The sequence below is a fragment of the Hypomesus transpacificus genome, chromosome 12 (genome assembly GCF_021917145.1).
Source record: "Hypomesus transpacificus isolate Combined female chromosome 12, fHypTra1, whole genome shotgun sequence".
Classification (NCBI taxonomy): Eukaryota; Metazoa; Chordata; class Actinopteri; order Osmeriformes; family Osmeridae; genus Hypomesus; species Hypomesus transpacificus.
The window spans coordinates 3,630,335-3,646,394 of record NC_061071.1 but is presented as its reverse complement, the minus strand read 5'-3'; the positions used below and the strand labels follow the sequence as shown (position 1 = coordinate 3,646,394).

General features: G+C 43.8%; 1 protein-coding gene across 1 annotated transcript in view; it reads left to right on the top strand.

The window, feature by feature from the left end:
- gpc5a (glypican 5a) overlaps nt 1-16,060 on the top strand; it is a 74,253-nt gene that overhangs the window by 40,771 nt on the left and 17,422 nt on the right. Inside the window, exons 7-8 of the mRNA XM_047030484.1 lie at nt 2,157-2,277; nt 10,350-10,512. Of these exons, the coding sequence (XP_046886440.1) occupies nt 2,157-2,277; nt 10,350-10,512 (284 nt within the window). The remainder of the gene's footprint in view (nt 1-2,156; nt 2,278-10,349; nt 10,513-16,060) is intronic.

Below are 16,060 nucleotides of genomic sequence, written 5' to 3'. Positions count from 1 at the left end.
GTTGAATGCATACAATTGCCAAGAGTCCCAATGAAGGGGTAGGCCTACCTAACAGTCGTCTGATGACGTGATTACAGTGGAGACCAAACTTGGTTGTGGAACAGCTGTGTGGGCTTCAGATTTGCTTCCGTTCTCTCTGAATGACCCTATCACTTTTAATGGGAGGACATAATAATTTTTCATTTTTAAATCCAAGCTTGTCAAAGATTTAATGGTTTCATTTTGTGTTTTCCACAGGCTGTGGGTAAATATATGTAAAATACATACATTTCTTGATGATTGGCATGAAGTGTTTGATTACCGCTTGTTACCTTGCCACATACAGTACGGCAAAGATGCTTTTAACAAATGCCTTGGGTTTGAAAAGTAGGGTTGTCTTAATACTTTTAACTGAGATTTTTGGGATGATCTTACATGGAACGTTTCAGCTTACCTAAATACTGTATCGGAGATGTGTAGTTGAATGTCTGCCTTCATCCCTACTGACTTGCATTTACAAACAGTTTGGGGCACTTTAAAGCACTTTGGCTCTATTTTGGATTGTTTAGGAAGACGTTGTGAGAGGAAAGAAGGTAGAAAGAGAACGTTTACCCTCAGAATACAGCACTTGTATCACACAATCATGATGTAAGAGCGAAGTCCTTAGTCCCCATTGTAGCTACTATAGACGGTGATGACCCATCAAAGAGGTATTATGATATTATTTGCCCTAGACTACAGTTTACCCTTCACAATTAGCCTGCTTATTCCCTGTTCCCATCTTATGCGAGCAAGTCATTATGCTTAGTAAATGGCGTTCTTTTTATAGCATACCTTCAGGAGCTGAACCTCTGTTTCTGAATGGTTATATTATTCTGATAACTTGATTCCACTTTGCTTTAAGTCAGCGGAGGTACAGTGAGGTCACAGAGGTCAATTAATCCTTTTCAGCAGAACTGACAGGAGAGAGGAGAGAGAAACCAAAATGACAGAAAAGAAAGGGGTGAAAGGGCATGAAAAAAAGAATTGAAGCAGCGATTGGGGGGAAAAAAAGAAAAGAAAAAAGAAAATGATTGAAAATTTCAATCTCAGGCTGTCTCTGTGAAAGATGAGACGCAAACTAGGCCTCTGCTGGGAAGTGGATTGCTAGATATAGGCACACACTGCTCTACAGAGAGAGACAGGCTTACATTGGTTTGATTCCTCCTATTTTTGATGAGGCTCGATTACATGTTTTTTAGTCACCGGGAACGATGCATGATGAATGCTTCCATGTGATGAATGCCTTTCACCATCTAACACCTTTAAGAAGCAGGTTGACATTTTCTGGCTCTGTGGAAGAGCCCATGAGAGTTTTTACTGCAAGCGTGTTCCGATGTTCTGTGACTCTGTCTCCCACCGGCATTGTGAAATACATGTCCGACTGCATGAAAGAGAGCCTTTGGGTGAGGGGGAGTAGAGGAAAGAGAGAGAAGAAAGAGAGAGTCTGTGTGTGTGTGTGTGCGCGCGCGTGTGAACTTTTGACATAATCATGCTCATGTGTCAGAGAATATGTTTGAACAATCGCTGTACAACACTGCATTGATCTTTCCACAAAGTAAATGCAACAACTTGGAGGAAAATGAATCTACTAGCAACAAACCATGCAGTCACATTTATAGGGTGTCCTGACACATTTTCATTGGGAGGAATTGGGCACAGATGGTGCAGATGTAATCTTTCCACTCTCATATAAATCATTCAGTAGAGGACCCAGGAAAATGACTCAAGCATAGAGGTCATTTCTGAGTTGCCTGCTCTGGGATTGGTCTGGATGAAGTCGTTGAGTTCAGTCCAGAATGATGGACTCCATTTCTGGGGTCAAGTTATTTGCTCCTTTTCCTGGAGTGCAGATATGGTTAAACTACATGGTTAGACTAATATATTCAACAGCATTCCTTTTTAACACTAAATCAATTGTAAACATTTACTGCATTGGCTTTGTTACAAGTTCAGTCACCTCAACTCATTTTTCAGTTCTGTTTTCTGTCTTTTCTCTTCAAAGAGTTTGTGTATCCCATGGTTGTGAGAGACCACTTCAGTACACTTGTCTAACTAAGTTTTCAAACTGCTGTGAGTTTAGTGAGTTATGTAAGTCTAATTTACTCTCCTGCCTTTTCCCTGTCTGACATCCACAGTTATACTCTGAGGGTGGTGGGCAATGGGATCAAGGCTCAGACCGCAAATCCAGAAGTCAAAGTGAAGGGAGCGGACCCTGTGATAAATCAGATCATCGATAAACTGAAACACATCAATCAGGTGAGACGCCACATTTAATTTAATCCCCATACCGCTGACTTCATTGGGGATTCAGTCAAACCCTAACAAGAGACGGTCAAAGGCAAATGCTAACGCACGTCAACCTTTCTGTGCCTGTCATTCTCCAGCTTCAGGGCAAATTAGAGGACAAAAGTTTAATTAAGCTGAAGTTTCGGGTGTTTGCTTTTGAACTGGACTTATTTTGAAGCACAAACATCAATTTGCTCAATTACGAGAGAACAAGCTTACATGTAGTTTTAGAACTAAACCTCAAACAACGGCTTTATTGTTTTTCACCTTTCGTATTCATTCTATTGAAAGTTAATTAGCTTACATCCTTTTTCATCTTTCCGGTAACTAACGGGTAATGGTTGTCTGTGGTCTCAAAGAAACATCAACATAGCACTCAGAGGGACAGAAAATCAATAAATACACAGTTACAAATCCATCTCAACTTTGTGTATGTTCACATTTATGAATCCCTGTTTCGACCTTTGGCTAAAATCAATGGTATTTTACCATCAACCTCCAATTTAGGTCCACACCTTCCTGCAGCCTATACTGCATTTACTTCTCCGCTGGCCCCTGCATGATTAGGTTAACCAGGCTAATGGGATCACAGTATTCCCTGCAGAATCTGCAGTCTTGTCTGTGACACCTGAATATGGTGCAAACTAGATGCTGCACTGTCAGGAGTCCAAAGTATTCATTTTTTTCCCCTTCGCCAATTACAGTCGAGCCAAGACAATCACACACACACACACACAATGCATTTGTGGAACCTGAGTGGCGTGTTAAATGAGATGTTCAGGCCACCTCGAGGCCCCCTCATCACGGCTCGCTGCGCCACGTGCTGGGGCAGGGCTGATCTGGTGCCCCCCTGGATTGAATCACAGTCATTTAGGGGGCCGAGTCAAAGCATTTGTTCTGGAGATAACCACAGAGCCCTATCCACTGTAATCGCTAGGATTACAGTGGTACAAAGAGAGACCCCTGCCAGGAAAGCCTGTGTGCGGTCTGAGTTCTCCGGGGAGTTCTATCGGTGACAGCTGACTTTGGGTGGAGTGAGGGTCTAAATGATAGATCTAGATTTGATCAAGGGGACATCACATTGATGCTACTAAAGGAACAATTTGTTAACAGAGATGTTTTGGAACAGAGGTGTGTGTGTGTGTGTCTCAGAGATAGAGAGGAGGAAGAGTGTTGGTGCTGGAGAGACAGAGAGGATTGGAGAATGGGAGTGTGAGGACTCAAGGGGCTGTCAGACCCCCTCTGTTTCATTCACCCACTGTTCCATATAGATTCAGGGTCCATTAGCATCTCTAAGCGTCTGACATGCCACTCTGTCACAGTCCAGGCTAGCGTAGCCTAGCATCCAATAGCCATTCTCTGTGGAGTTTGGCGACATTAGCATTAGTGTGTCTGAGCAGCAGTAGTGGGTTCCATGTCTCCTCCTCCTGATTCCCAGCAGGCAGGCTGGCGGCAGGGTCGTCTCTGATGACCCACTGTTGGCACCCCTGCCTAATCCACACCATCTGGGAGGTGTCAGAGCACACTGATGAATCCACATCACAACCATTAGAGCACAGCTGATCATCCTCATCTCCATATGTGTGTGCATGTGTGCGTGCGTGTCTTTATTTGGAGAGAACGATGTTGCAAAGACGGAGAAGGAAATTAAGTCATAAAACTTCCAATGAGGAAAACAAAGACTTGTAAACCTCAAGGGGATAAAAACCATTATCATCAACCATGATAGCTTATTTATTTCCTCTCCGCTCCAAATATCTGTTCTTGTGGCTCCCTGGATTTGACATGACCCAATTCCTCGTGCACAGTCACATTTTCAGATCCCACAACTACAGAGCATCATTACCATTCAAAACTCGGATTGCTGCCAAGCACAGCAGAGCCACGTAGCTAGTGACAAATTCATCATGCAACCTGAAAAGCATAAATTCATCACCGCTCTCATCAGTGGCCTCTGTCCCATCAATTATTTGCAGGCTCCCCAGCCCAGGCTCCTGGCCGGTAAATCGGTCAGGAATCCATAAGCAGGTCCGGCCCGTGTCTCTCAATCAAAATCTGTAGAAATCAGCCCCTCACCCACACACACACACCGTGTCTTGAATTATTTACCAGTCATTGACGTGCAGTGGGCCAGCAGTTTGGTTTGTGAATTATTCATACTACTCTTCCCCTAGTTCAAAGGATTAACATTGAAATATGTCCAGTGTTTTATTTGTGTTAGTGCAACATCACTTTAAGAGGTTAGGATGTGACAGTGTCATTGTCTCCGCAACCTCATTTCTGTGTAAGGTTCAGGAGGATCCAAATTATGATTTAAGAAAACTTGATATGATTTGTAGAAAACATTGAGAGAAAGGCAAGAATATGATTAGTATATTTACTGTTCATGTGGTGCTGCACTGAAACCCTGCAAATGGTAGTACTGTAATGTGCATCTTTTTAAAGCCATGGTAAAAAGATGAGAACTTCTCCAGTAAGAACATTGTTTACTAGTGGAAAATTGTTTTTCTAATTTTATTCTGTGCATCATGGAAAAACCATCTTTATTTGAACTCTTCACCCTGAGAATTGTTGTTGTTGAGCGGCAGATTTTATGTATAAAGCTGTAAACACTTAACATTAATATGCCAGCATCACCAATATGACACACACACACACCGACAAACAAACACCCCCAAGGCTTAGACAAACAGCCTGTCATTGTGCTTGATACAGTCATAGAGTTGTCAGTCTGTGTCTTTAGGGCTGGCCCGGTCCTGGCACTTTGCCTGGAGGTCCACCCACTCCCTCTGTGCCATGCCCTCAGGGTGGGGTGGGGGCCTAGTCACAATGTACTCCAGTCAACTCTTATTCTGTTAGATAAACAACATCACCCTCATTCCACATTGCTATGCAGACAGGCAGACCTTTAAACTAGGTTACACCACTGTTTGGTTCATCAGCAAAATGTGAGATTCCATGTTCCCTGGGGCTGTGTAAACTGGGGGAGTGTTTACACGCGTCTATGGCAGCCAGACATCTGACATCTGACTTGTTTGCCGAAGGTGGAAAGGAAGGTCAGACTGATTCCAAACAACTCGTGAAAAATGATTCTCTGCCTCATGATGGTTATGTGCAAGTGAAGCTAGTGAAGTGTCCCAAACTCCTTGGAGATGCAAGAGGAAACACACTTTAACTACTTTCCAACATGTTCCCTGTATAAGTGACAAAAGATTTAATGTTTTGAGACCGGGAGATTCCACTCTTGGGGCTCCCTTGAGCATTAAACAGTCTCCTAAATTGTCTAAACATTATAAACTAGACATCCAAAACAAATTCTTAACCTTATGCCAGCTTTTAAAACATTCTGATTCATAAAAATCTGCTACAGGGAAAACCAAGAACCATCGTCAGAATCCCTGCGCATTAGCAGATTCATAGCATCTAAGGCGATTTTCTCTCCGGGTGTCACCACTTTGTGAAACGGAAACTCAACATGATGTCTGCAGTAACAGACTTTAGAATGCGGTGAACTGGCATTTCTTTATTCAGCCATTCTGGTGTCATTCTTTCAGAGGAAAGAGGATATCAAATGACAGCGTTACATAACCACCAAGACAGGCAATGTACTCTTCCATTCCTTTTATTGAGAAAGCCCTTTGATAATGGTGAGCTTTGACAGAGATGAGATTTGTGCTAAAAAAAAGGGAAGTTCAAAGCTGCTTCATGTCAGTGCTGACATACCTTAGTCTCCTTCCCTAGTTCAGTCCTTTATCTCCAAAGGGAAGGAATTAGTACCCCAAAACAAATGAGATCAAGTCATTCCAGATGACTTGTCAACTGTCTGGCTTCAAGACGTGTTCCTTCAGCTCGTCGTGTCACAAGAAAATGTATCACCCTGCAAATATTTGGTGAGCCTTTTTCGAAACGCGTGACGATTTATTTTACGTTCATGCTATGTCTAAACACCAGAGACATGTGACAGTTTACTGCCAGCTGTCGCAGCCATTCCCAGTGAACTTCCCCGTGTGCCATCCATGTCGTAGAGAAGCGGCAGTATGCTCCCTGCGTCTCAACAGGAGTCAAACCAGTAAAGCTTTTCAGCAAATGCTTGACTTTTGCATCGGTCTTTTAATGCTGAGGGCTCGGACTATTCCCCACAATCTAAGTCTTCCACATATTTTATGGTGTTTTGAAACCTCATGATAATGTGATTATTTTTGGGGCAAAAGTGTGTATGATTTCCCGACACTGCGGCTGCCATCAGATAGTTAATTAATCTCTGTCATCATTGTTTAATGACACAGTGTGCCACACTGCTCCAGGGGAAAGGATGGTGACTGTAATGTGATTATGAGACTTGTCTTCTCGGTAGAATTTGCCGTCAGCTGGTGTCAGAGCCATTGGAAACACTCGAATGAGGGTGAGCGTAATATGTGAAGGATCTTGCTGTCCTACCTTATTTCTGACCAAATTTGGTTGGTTCAGATATCAGTTCCGAAGTGTCAAGCTCAGTGTGAGTTACTGGTCCACTTCTAGGTTGATGGTGAGAAAGGGAGAAAAGGTAGAGAGAAATATGAGCTTTCCTTTTTACACCAAGCCAGATTTAGAGTGTTTTGGCATGGCACCAGAGAAGCCCTGGGAAGTGCCTTAAGGTCTCCACCCAGGGAGAGATATTTAAGTGGACACAGGCAAAAAATGGTGTGGGAGGCTGTGTGCAATTAGTCTATCGCTGTTTACAACACTGTTTTAATCTCTGTGCTCTGAGTAGTCCTTTTAGTCATCTGAATTTGTATCTTTCATTTCTTAGGGTGTGCAGTGATAGCAGTCAGCAATTTTTTCTTGATTTAGTTGATTTCTTGCCGTGCATTCTTTGGTGACATCGCTAGCCTGTGAGTGAGGAACGTTAAGGAGCCCTCACACCTAAACGTACAGCAGGTGCAGTCAAGTATGTGTTGTATTGTATGACTTATTACTGATACAGAGTTACTGTTAGCACCAATGCCCTTCATGCCACGTGTGTATCCAAGAACACAGCAACTGCTGAAGTATGTTCTACCTCTGCTCATCTCAGGGGTCAGGGGGTCATCTGAGAAGCCTCTGGAAATGTACTCACCGACTCTCAACAGCAATCCCCTCATTAGCCGTGTGGTCCATAACCCCAACCAGACACTCCTCATCACCCATGTCCACGTGCTTGCAGTGTTAAAGGTTCTGGTTCTCCTCTCCCCTGAGCTAAGTCTGTTTCCTGGAGAAATCTATCTGGGGTTCCTTTACTCCCCCCTGCCCTCTCCTCTCTTTCCCTAAGCAAGGCTCTGGGAAACCCCAGATAAGCAGCAGAGGATCATGGGGCCGGCTGTGTTAATGGTGGTGGAGCAGGCTGTTCTCTGGGGAGGAGAGCTGAACCTCCTCCTACATTCTGTCTGTAAGCGAGGCATCAAGATTCAACACCTGCCAGACACTCTGCTCTCCCACCCATTCACACCTAGCACTTCCTGCGCCACAAAGCAAACATGTATTTGTAAATACGGTCATCTGTACATGATTTCAGTACCCGTTGATCCTGTTGCCATGCAAGGATTCACAGCCTCTCTGTGACAAAACGTGTCTGTCCTTAGAGCAACAGTTCACCTGCGGCTCTCCTAATAACCGAGGCTTAGACAAAGCTCTATTTCATTTACACAAGTGAAGCTAATAGTGCTGTCAGGAAACACAATAAATCAGCCTTCCAGCATGTCGAACTGCGTCGGAGAGAGGCTGCCCAGCTGCTCAATAACATCAAATTAAAAACCATTCGTTTTCTGCCCCTTACGAGGGAGGAGAGATTAGCCAGTTGATTGACAGCCTTGAGGTCGATCAGGGGTAGAATCTCCGTCTGTGACCAAATGGTTTGTTATTTGAGTGAAATGATTTGAGTTGCGTGAATTTGATTAATGACTTGGCGTCTGTGTTTTATGTAAGGCATTGCAAGTCTTTCAGTGGACAGGTTGAAAGCAGCGTTAAAACAACAACTTAAGATAAGCTTGTTGTGACAATGGAAGGTAGATACAAAGCAGTGTGATTGACAGGACGGCCATCTTTGTTTGTACAGCTGTCTGTCTGTACACTCAGGGGGTCTGCCACAAGCTGAAAACAGTGTGTTCCCTACATGTTAGAATCACTTCGGTGAGAAACAGAACATTTCCTCTTGTCTGTTTAACGCCATTATAAATCAAATACAGAGCCTAAACTCGATTTGCAGCAAGAATGTAAATCACAGTTGCATCTGTGATTTACAGATGCAAATCCTGTTGCATCTCTTCTCCTAGTCCACTGAGAATGCTGGTGTCCAGCATTGTCTTTGACAAGGTAGTCTAAATAACTAGTTTGCCTGTATTAGACAGAATAAGTTTGCCAGGAAAAGTTTCAGTGTCTTTTGTGAAGCCCTTACAGTTCTCAACAAGTCCTTCTAATAACTTGGAAGAACTGGTAAATATTGACCTGGATACATTTTTATGTTGTTCCTCTTCTCCTCAACTGTGAGGCAATAGGATAGTCAGGAACTGATGGGGACTTCATTGTTATTATTAGGTCTGGAATTGAACAAGAACCAAAAGCTTGCAATCTCCTGAACTGTATGCTTGGTTCAGCGTGAACGATCAAGCCAAATGTGTCATGGGTTTTCCTCAGACTCCTTCTCCATGACAAGCAGATTATTGTAACAAAGTGAGGCGTTCACTCCTCATGTCTTGTACTGTCAATCTCTGTAAGAAAAGAAGCGTAGATTACAGTCAATCTTTTAATTAATTAATTAATTAATTAATTAATTATTGACGCCTAAATAAATGTATGGCTCTTGGGTGTAGGATTCAGCAACTCCTCCGTCTTGTCTGAGATAAGTAAATAACAGAAAATCTGACACACCTGTACTGACACATCCAGTCTCAAGTTTCTTGTTAACTTGGAGTATCTGTCGAGCCAATTACCGTTTCAGGGAGAGAGAGAGGGGGGGGGGGAGGTAGTGGGAGAGAGAAAGAGAGAGATCAGAGACTGAACTGCAACCAAACACTCACCTCTCACCAGGCCCCAAGGCTAGTCTCCATTCTCTCTAGAAATCTAATTGGCACTCTGGCAGGTGTCCTCTCTATTCCCAACCATACGAGTGTGAAGGAAGGTTGTATTCACCCGTGACATAAACAAACAAAAACATGCAGATAGTCAAATGCAGATTCCATTGCATGTTACATGTTTCCTATGACAATGAAGTAGTCCTAATAAACACCAGGGGGCTAACATAGTACGTTAACTACCGTGTGTTTGTTTGAAAGCACTGTAATTACACGTGTGATAATCTATGGATTTCGAGATTCTGTATTGCCTGCTGTAATCTTGCCTGGCCTAATGGTTCGACCATCAGACCTGTCAAATTAATCTCCCAAGTATTGAACCACTACTGTAACTTATTAGCATAGACATTTACAGCAGCCTATTTAAGCCTACCTACCTGACCACACACTCACTCACTTTCTGAGTGCTCCTTCCATGCATTTAAATGAGCCAATTAAGCTTTGCATCTCCCCAGATACGGATAAAGTTCACAATAGTCTTTGATTGGGAATCTCCTGCATGGGAACGCATACATTAGTGATAAGAGTCTGGTTATGTTCCCTCAGGTCCTGCAAAGCTGGTTGAAGGGCTCTTTATGACTCATTTCGAAATCACAGAGCTGGTTTTATGCAGTCTGCTGTATGCAAATGTATCATGTACCGTATGTGCCACTTGTTCATTTGTTGACTCATCTATAGTCACACAGTTATATTAACATATATAATGTGATGTGCATACTGTACTTGAAATGTCTGCCAGGTGTTAGCACATGTACTTAAGTGCATACTGCAATGTACTTAATTACTGCCATTGTGAGTGCATACAGAAAAAATACAATATACTGTATGATAAGGCCAAAACTCAATCATGTAATTTAGTTTAATACAATTTAGCTATCAAAATGTTAAGCTATCATTTTTTTGCAAACTTTTTGTTGGGTTGAATCCAAACCTGAGTGTGTGTATGTGTGTGCACAGTTGTTGCAGGGAAAGTCTATTCCTAAATACGGGACGTTGGACCAGATCGAGACGGGGAGTGGGGATGCAGAAGGTCGCTCCAGCGGAGACTGTGATGACGAGGACGGCTGCGGAGGCTCAGGGAGCAGTGAGGGGAGGAGGAACGTCCTGAGGGTCTCCAAACGTAAGTGACCTTTGACCTTTCAAGGTGGAACCCGTGATCCCAGACATGACTTTGGCAACTCGAATCCACCTACAGATTTGTAAGAGATTCCTGACTCAGAAAAGGTTTTTTTTCCCTGCGCTTTTAAGCATCAAAAAGGTCCCAAAAGTCCTAATAAATGTGACTAATTATGATTCATGGCTGCAGAATAACAATCATAAAAGATGATGGCCACTATGGGGACCTTCGTGAATGTGATTAAACCCTTCATTTTTGGAAATGATCGTTCCCCTGAGGTGACCTGAGGTGTAGACCGTGATAAATCTCAGCGGTTGAGCGCTCTCCTCCTCCCAGGATCCCTCTCTCTCTCTATCACCCATCATCTGCCTCCCCAAATCCCTTCCTCCCCACTCCCCCTCTTCTCTGTCTACGTCTGTCCTCCCTCTCCGTCAACCAGTCTAACTTGTTGATTAATCGGCCTGTCGTCTCGCTTCGGGGTGTGTGTGTCCGTCCATGCTTGCGTGTGCGTGTGTTGAGAGAGGGTCTTCAACACGGGCCGTTATGTCTCCGTAAACGTTCCCCCTCCCGCGTGTCAGCCGGCCTCATCCCCGTCTCTGTACTGCGGCTGAGACCATCAGTCATGCCGGGCCTGAGGCAGGCTGTCTCCATCTATCAGTAGCTGTCCCTGTGCCATCGCACGTTCTTGACATGCGTGGAAGACTAGCCAGGCCTGCCTCTGCCGTCCCTCTGCCTCCGCTCTCGCTTCTACCCTGCCTCTCACACGCACTCACCTTCCCCTTTGTGTCATCAGGATCGCTGCAGCCCGGAGAGTTATTACGCAACTCTTCAAACAACATCAAATATCAAAGAAAAAGAGGATTCCAACCGTTGGAAATTCAATCTGACCTGTGGAAAAAAAACACTCATCATAACCTTGCTAAATGGCAAAGGATATTTTTCCTTGAATATGAGTGTTCGAGCGCGGTGAATAGGGATTAGGCCATTTTATTTAATGTACAGTAGATCATTACGGTTTTACGCTACTCTCAAAGATAAGCATCACTTTGTCTGCTAACTACAGTACAGATCTCACCCTTGGTCTCAGCATTAAAAACAGATATACAGTTTAGGTATCCACTCCGTGTCATTACAGTATTCATTCTTTCCCTTAATCCTCCAAATCCCTTTTCCTTTAATACGTATCAGAATTACATGAATAGGATAAGATTTACCCAGATTATATTACATTTTCATGGTTGAGATATGCTTCTGACAACTTCATAAGGGAATGAGATAATAATAACCACCTCACTACAGGAAGTGTAACAAGATTCCAAAAGATGAATATCTTCTAATTAAATCTGCGTTTTTGTTCACCGGTGTGTAGATCTTTGTTGGCATAGAAAAAGCATTTTAATGACAAAAACGTTGGGTTACAGTTGGTCAAAAATGGACTTTACTGTTTCCACTCAGTGATGCCTCTAGTTGGGCTGGACTTTGTCTCTGATGTGTTGAGGCCCACCTAGAGGAAAGTCAGGCAGTGATCCAAGATGACTTCTGAACATGGTTCAGTTTCATCCACACAGACTGCTTCTCATTCTGTGTGAGGACAGTGTGAGGACAGTGTGAGGACAGTGTGAGGACTGTGTGAGGACAGTGTGAGGACTGTGTGAGGACTGTGTGAGGACAGTGTGAGGACAGTGTGAGGACTGTGTGAGGACAGTGTGAGGACTGTGTGAGGACAGTGTGAGGACAGTGTGAGGACTGTGTGAGGACTGTGTGAGGACAGTGTGAGGACAGTGTGAGACTGTGTGAGGACAGTGTGAGGACAGTGTGAGGACTGTGTGAGGACAGTGTGAGACTGTGTGAGGACAGTGTGAGGACAGTGTTAGGACTGTGTGAGGACTGTGTGAGGACAGTGTGAGGACAGTGTGAGACTGTGTGAGGACAGTGTGAGGACAGTGTTAGGACTGGGAAAGGTGGCCAGGAGACACCATGACAGCAGAAGAGACACAGATCGATTTCCTGTGAGCAAACACAAATACAGGAAGTAGTGGAGGAGGGCCCTGTTAGTAAAACTGGTATTAATTAATGGTGAGTCTCAGAGGAAGGAGATGACATATGATCCCCTGGTTCTTCATCACTGACTGGTGGCTAATGAAAGCTGACGCTCTTTCCCCATCGACCATCCCAGTATTGTCATGGATACTGCTGCTGAGACTGATGCTTTAGACAGTGAAACCTTTCATGGGACAAATCAGAGAAACAGCTTCATCTTCTCCATATGTAAATACAGCAGTGTGGACTGGATAGAATCCCTGCCTGATAGAAAGGTGCTGCAGATGAGTGGAAGGTGTCTGCTGTGGTGACAGCCTCCTCTGCCAGAGCTGTGCTCCACTCTACGCTGCTCCAACCAGGAGAAGGGGGATGGCTGCTGGTGACTTCACCATTCATATGTATCACTGAGGAGCAGTTTGATGCCTTTCTAATGGTCTCTGTAATATCTGCCTGTGATTATCAGAGCCATCTTTAACCTCATTAAACTGTTATCACATTAGTCCACCTCCAGTGACTCTCCCCCCTGCTAAAAAGCCACCTATAATTGTGGGGCAATTGGGACCTGGGGGGCAATTAAACAGCGTTAATTATAATATCAAAGGGGAGCTGCAGATCTTTGAAGATCAACCTGTCAGATACACGTGTCAGAGAAGCCAACAGTTTAACACCCGGCAAGCCTCGTCCTTCATTGATAACGTCACGCAAACTGCACTTGCTGCGGAACCAGATGAGTCCAAGCGCAGTGAGTCACTGATTGTGCCGACCAAACTCTCACCTATGTTCTGTGCGACCTGCAGATGTGGGTCATACCATGGGGAGGTGCGACACTATGCAATTCAAAACATTTCTATAGGATAAAAGTGGACAATTTCAGTCAGGTAACAGGCTTTAGGTTTGTAATTTGTTTTCCAGGTGTGACTAAAGGCAATCACAGTTCTTCAAACAAACAGGTTAACATGACATGTGCTCATCATAGAACCACTGATAGGATCCAAAAAGAAAAATGTACTTGCTTTTGGTGTAAGCAAGCTAAAATGATTCGGTTGTTTTGCATAAACCAAAATGTTAAACGTCATTTTAGACAAAAATGAGACATGACACTTAACTACTGCAGACTTTTCTATGCAGACTCATTTGCAGGTTTTCTTTGCTCTCAGATGATTTCGTGATGAACATCTTTGCTATGAATCATGAACCCCTAAATGCCACCACTCATCTTGTCCCCAAGGGTCTGTCTCGTCAGCCATTCTGCATCGCAAAAGTAAACACACAACATTGTCATGCCCTTTAAGGAAGATGGAATTAGTGACATAAAATAAATCAGTCAAATCATTTCTGTAACCTGTTCCAAAAGGGAAGCTTGTCCCAAAGCAGACCATTGTCATTCTTTTTAACAGGCCACACACAGAAACTCTTTCAACCCAAACTGTTCGATTAGGGTCTTCTGGTGTCTCCTGAAAGCCAACAGTTTTAGCATTTTCAGATGGCTTTATCAGATGATTGTCTTTGAACTGTTCTTTTAATACGGCTGTTTTTAATCTTCTCACTAAGCTCACTTTCTCCACCATTTTCTTGAATTTATCCCATATTGAACATCATTAATGTGCTCCATAAATGAGAGCATTTCAGCCCACTTCGGCCTCATCCTAATCGGCTAAGGCACGTTTGCATTTTTGAATTAACCTCCCTTCCCTCACCTGTTTTAATAGCTAACTTAACGAGCTGCAGCCTGCATGCAGCAGGACGCCTCATCGTGTTAATGAACCATGAAAAGGGCAAGCACACATCATTCTGCAGAGCGTTATTATAATCAGACCCATGTCAGCAACACTTCCTTCTGCCAGGAGGCTGGTCAGTGAATGAGCAGAGCTGCTCGGGGTTCCATTAAGGAACAACTTTTCCTGTATTCTCCTCCATTCCCGACCTGTCGAGGACATGGCTGCATGCTTCTCTGTTCCTCTCGTGTCTTAGTGCTGGCGTTCAGCCCTCCGAAATGGGTGGTGTGCAAGAGATGCAGAACAGGACAAGGCCAATGACCGTTCTTTGGGGAGTGCAGTTTAGATTTCTGTTGTGCTTCGTCAGATTGTGTTTGTTCAAACACTTCAAGTAGGTTTTACATGAGAGGTGTGGAAGAAATTGGGATTTCCTGTGTGCTTACATTATTCACTATCAATGGAACTAGTCATTGGATACTAAATAGTATGTTCTCATGTAAGCATGCTATTACTAAGTGTAGATTGTGTCTATGTGTCAGGGTTAATAGATGTTCGGGATCAGGAGAAAGTACTGGCTAAACATCCTTTGTCATGACTACAAGGAGAGGGCCAACTAAGATCTCTCTAGTCTGAGTGGTCATGTATTGGGAGCTGTGAATCTCTTTCTCTGAGACTGTTGTAACGTCATTACTGCCTAACTGTCACTATCTATGTTTACATTCCTGTGCCCTATAAAAGATGGTCCTCCGGCCTTCAGAGCGGAGAGAGACATGATTGAGACCTGGTGTTGTGTTGTCATTTATTGCCAGGGGTCTGGTATTCTCTCCCAATCTGCAGATTGATAAATAATTAAAATCCAGAACTCAACTGAACTTGTCACTCCGTTTATGAAGAGACGGACAAAACACTTTCTTCATCAGAGGCCCTGTGTTTTGTTATGGGACATTGTAGCACTGTTCGTGTAGAGTGTCACTGCCGGTGCACGTAGCTGTCTTTTCGTCAAGATACAGGCATTAAAGACCCCACATTGGACCATCTGAACCTCATAATCGCCCTGTGTGAGTCCTGATAACCCTACCCCTCGTCGGACTCCTCCTTGGTCTTTAACAATCTGTGTCTTGCTTGCTTCCTGTCTGTGTCCTCTGCATTCTTAGCCCTTCACTTTACCATATACCTTCATCTTCTCTTCAAGTTTGTCCTTGAATGTGTTTCACCAGCTTGTGGAGCTGGGGGGGGGGGGGGGGGGTTGGGGGGGTAACCTTATAACGCTATTCTCCCATCTTCCTCTCTGCCTGTTCAGCGCTGTGCCTCGCCAGGCAGAAAATGCTATGTCTGACTGTGAAAAGCACTCAGCTCTCGCTTTTACAAACACACCCACGCCGTAACACACACACACATACAGTACCAACACACACACACACACAGACATTCAAACACACACATACTCGACAACTGCTGGGCTGTTGCAACAGAGAAAAGCTGAGCTACAACAGAGTCCACACTAAAGCACTGAGCCGGGTTCACCTCCAACTTTCATGGGAAGGGGTCAGAGACATGACATACAGAACTAGAAATGCAGAAGATGGATCCTAGACAAATGGATGTTTCTGTGCTTGAACAGTTTCTGAGAAAGTGCTATTGTCTGTTTTTTGTGTCGTGTGATTGCTAAGTTATAGCCAGGTGTGTTTTTTTTTACTATTCTCATGACATAAATGGACTCAAATTAACCTATGAAAAAGATTACACTATTCGTCCATTTAAAATGTACCTAGAGAATTAAAGTTCATTCACTGCCT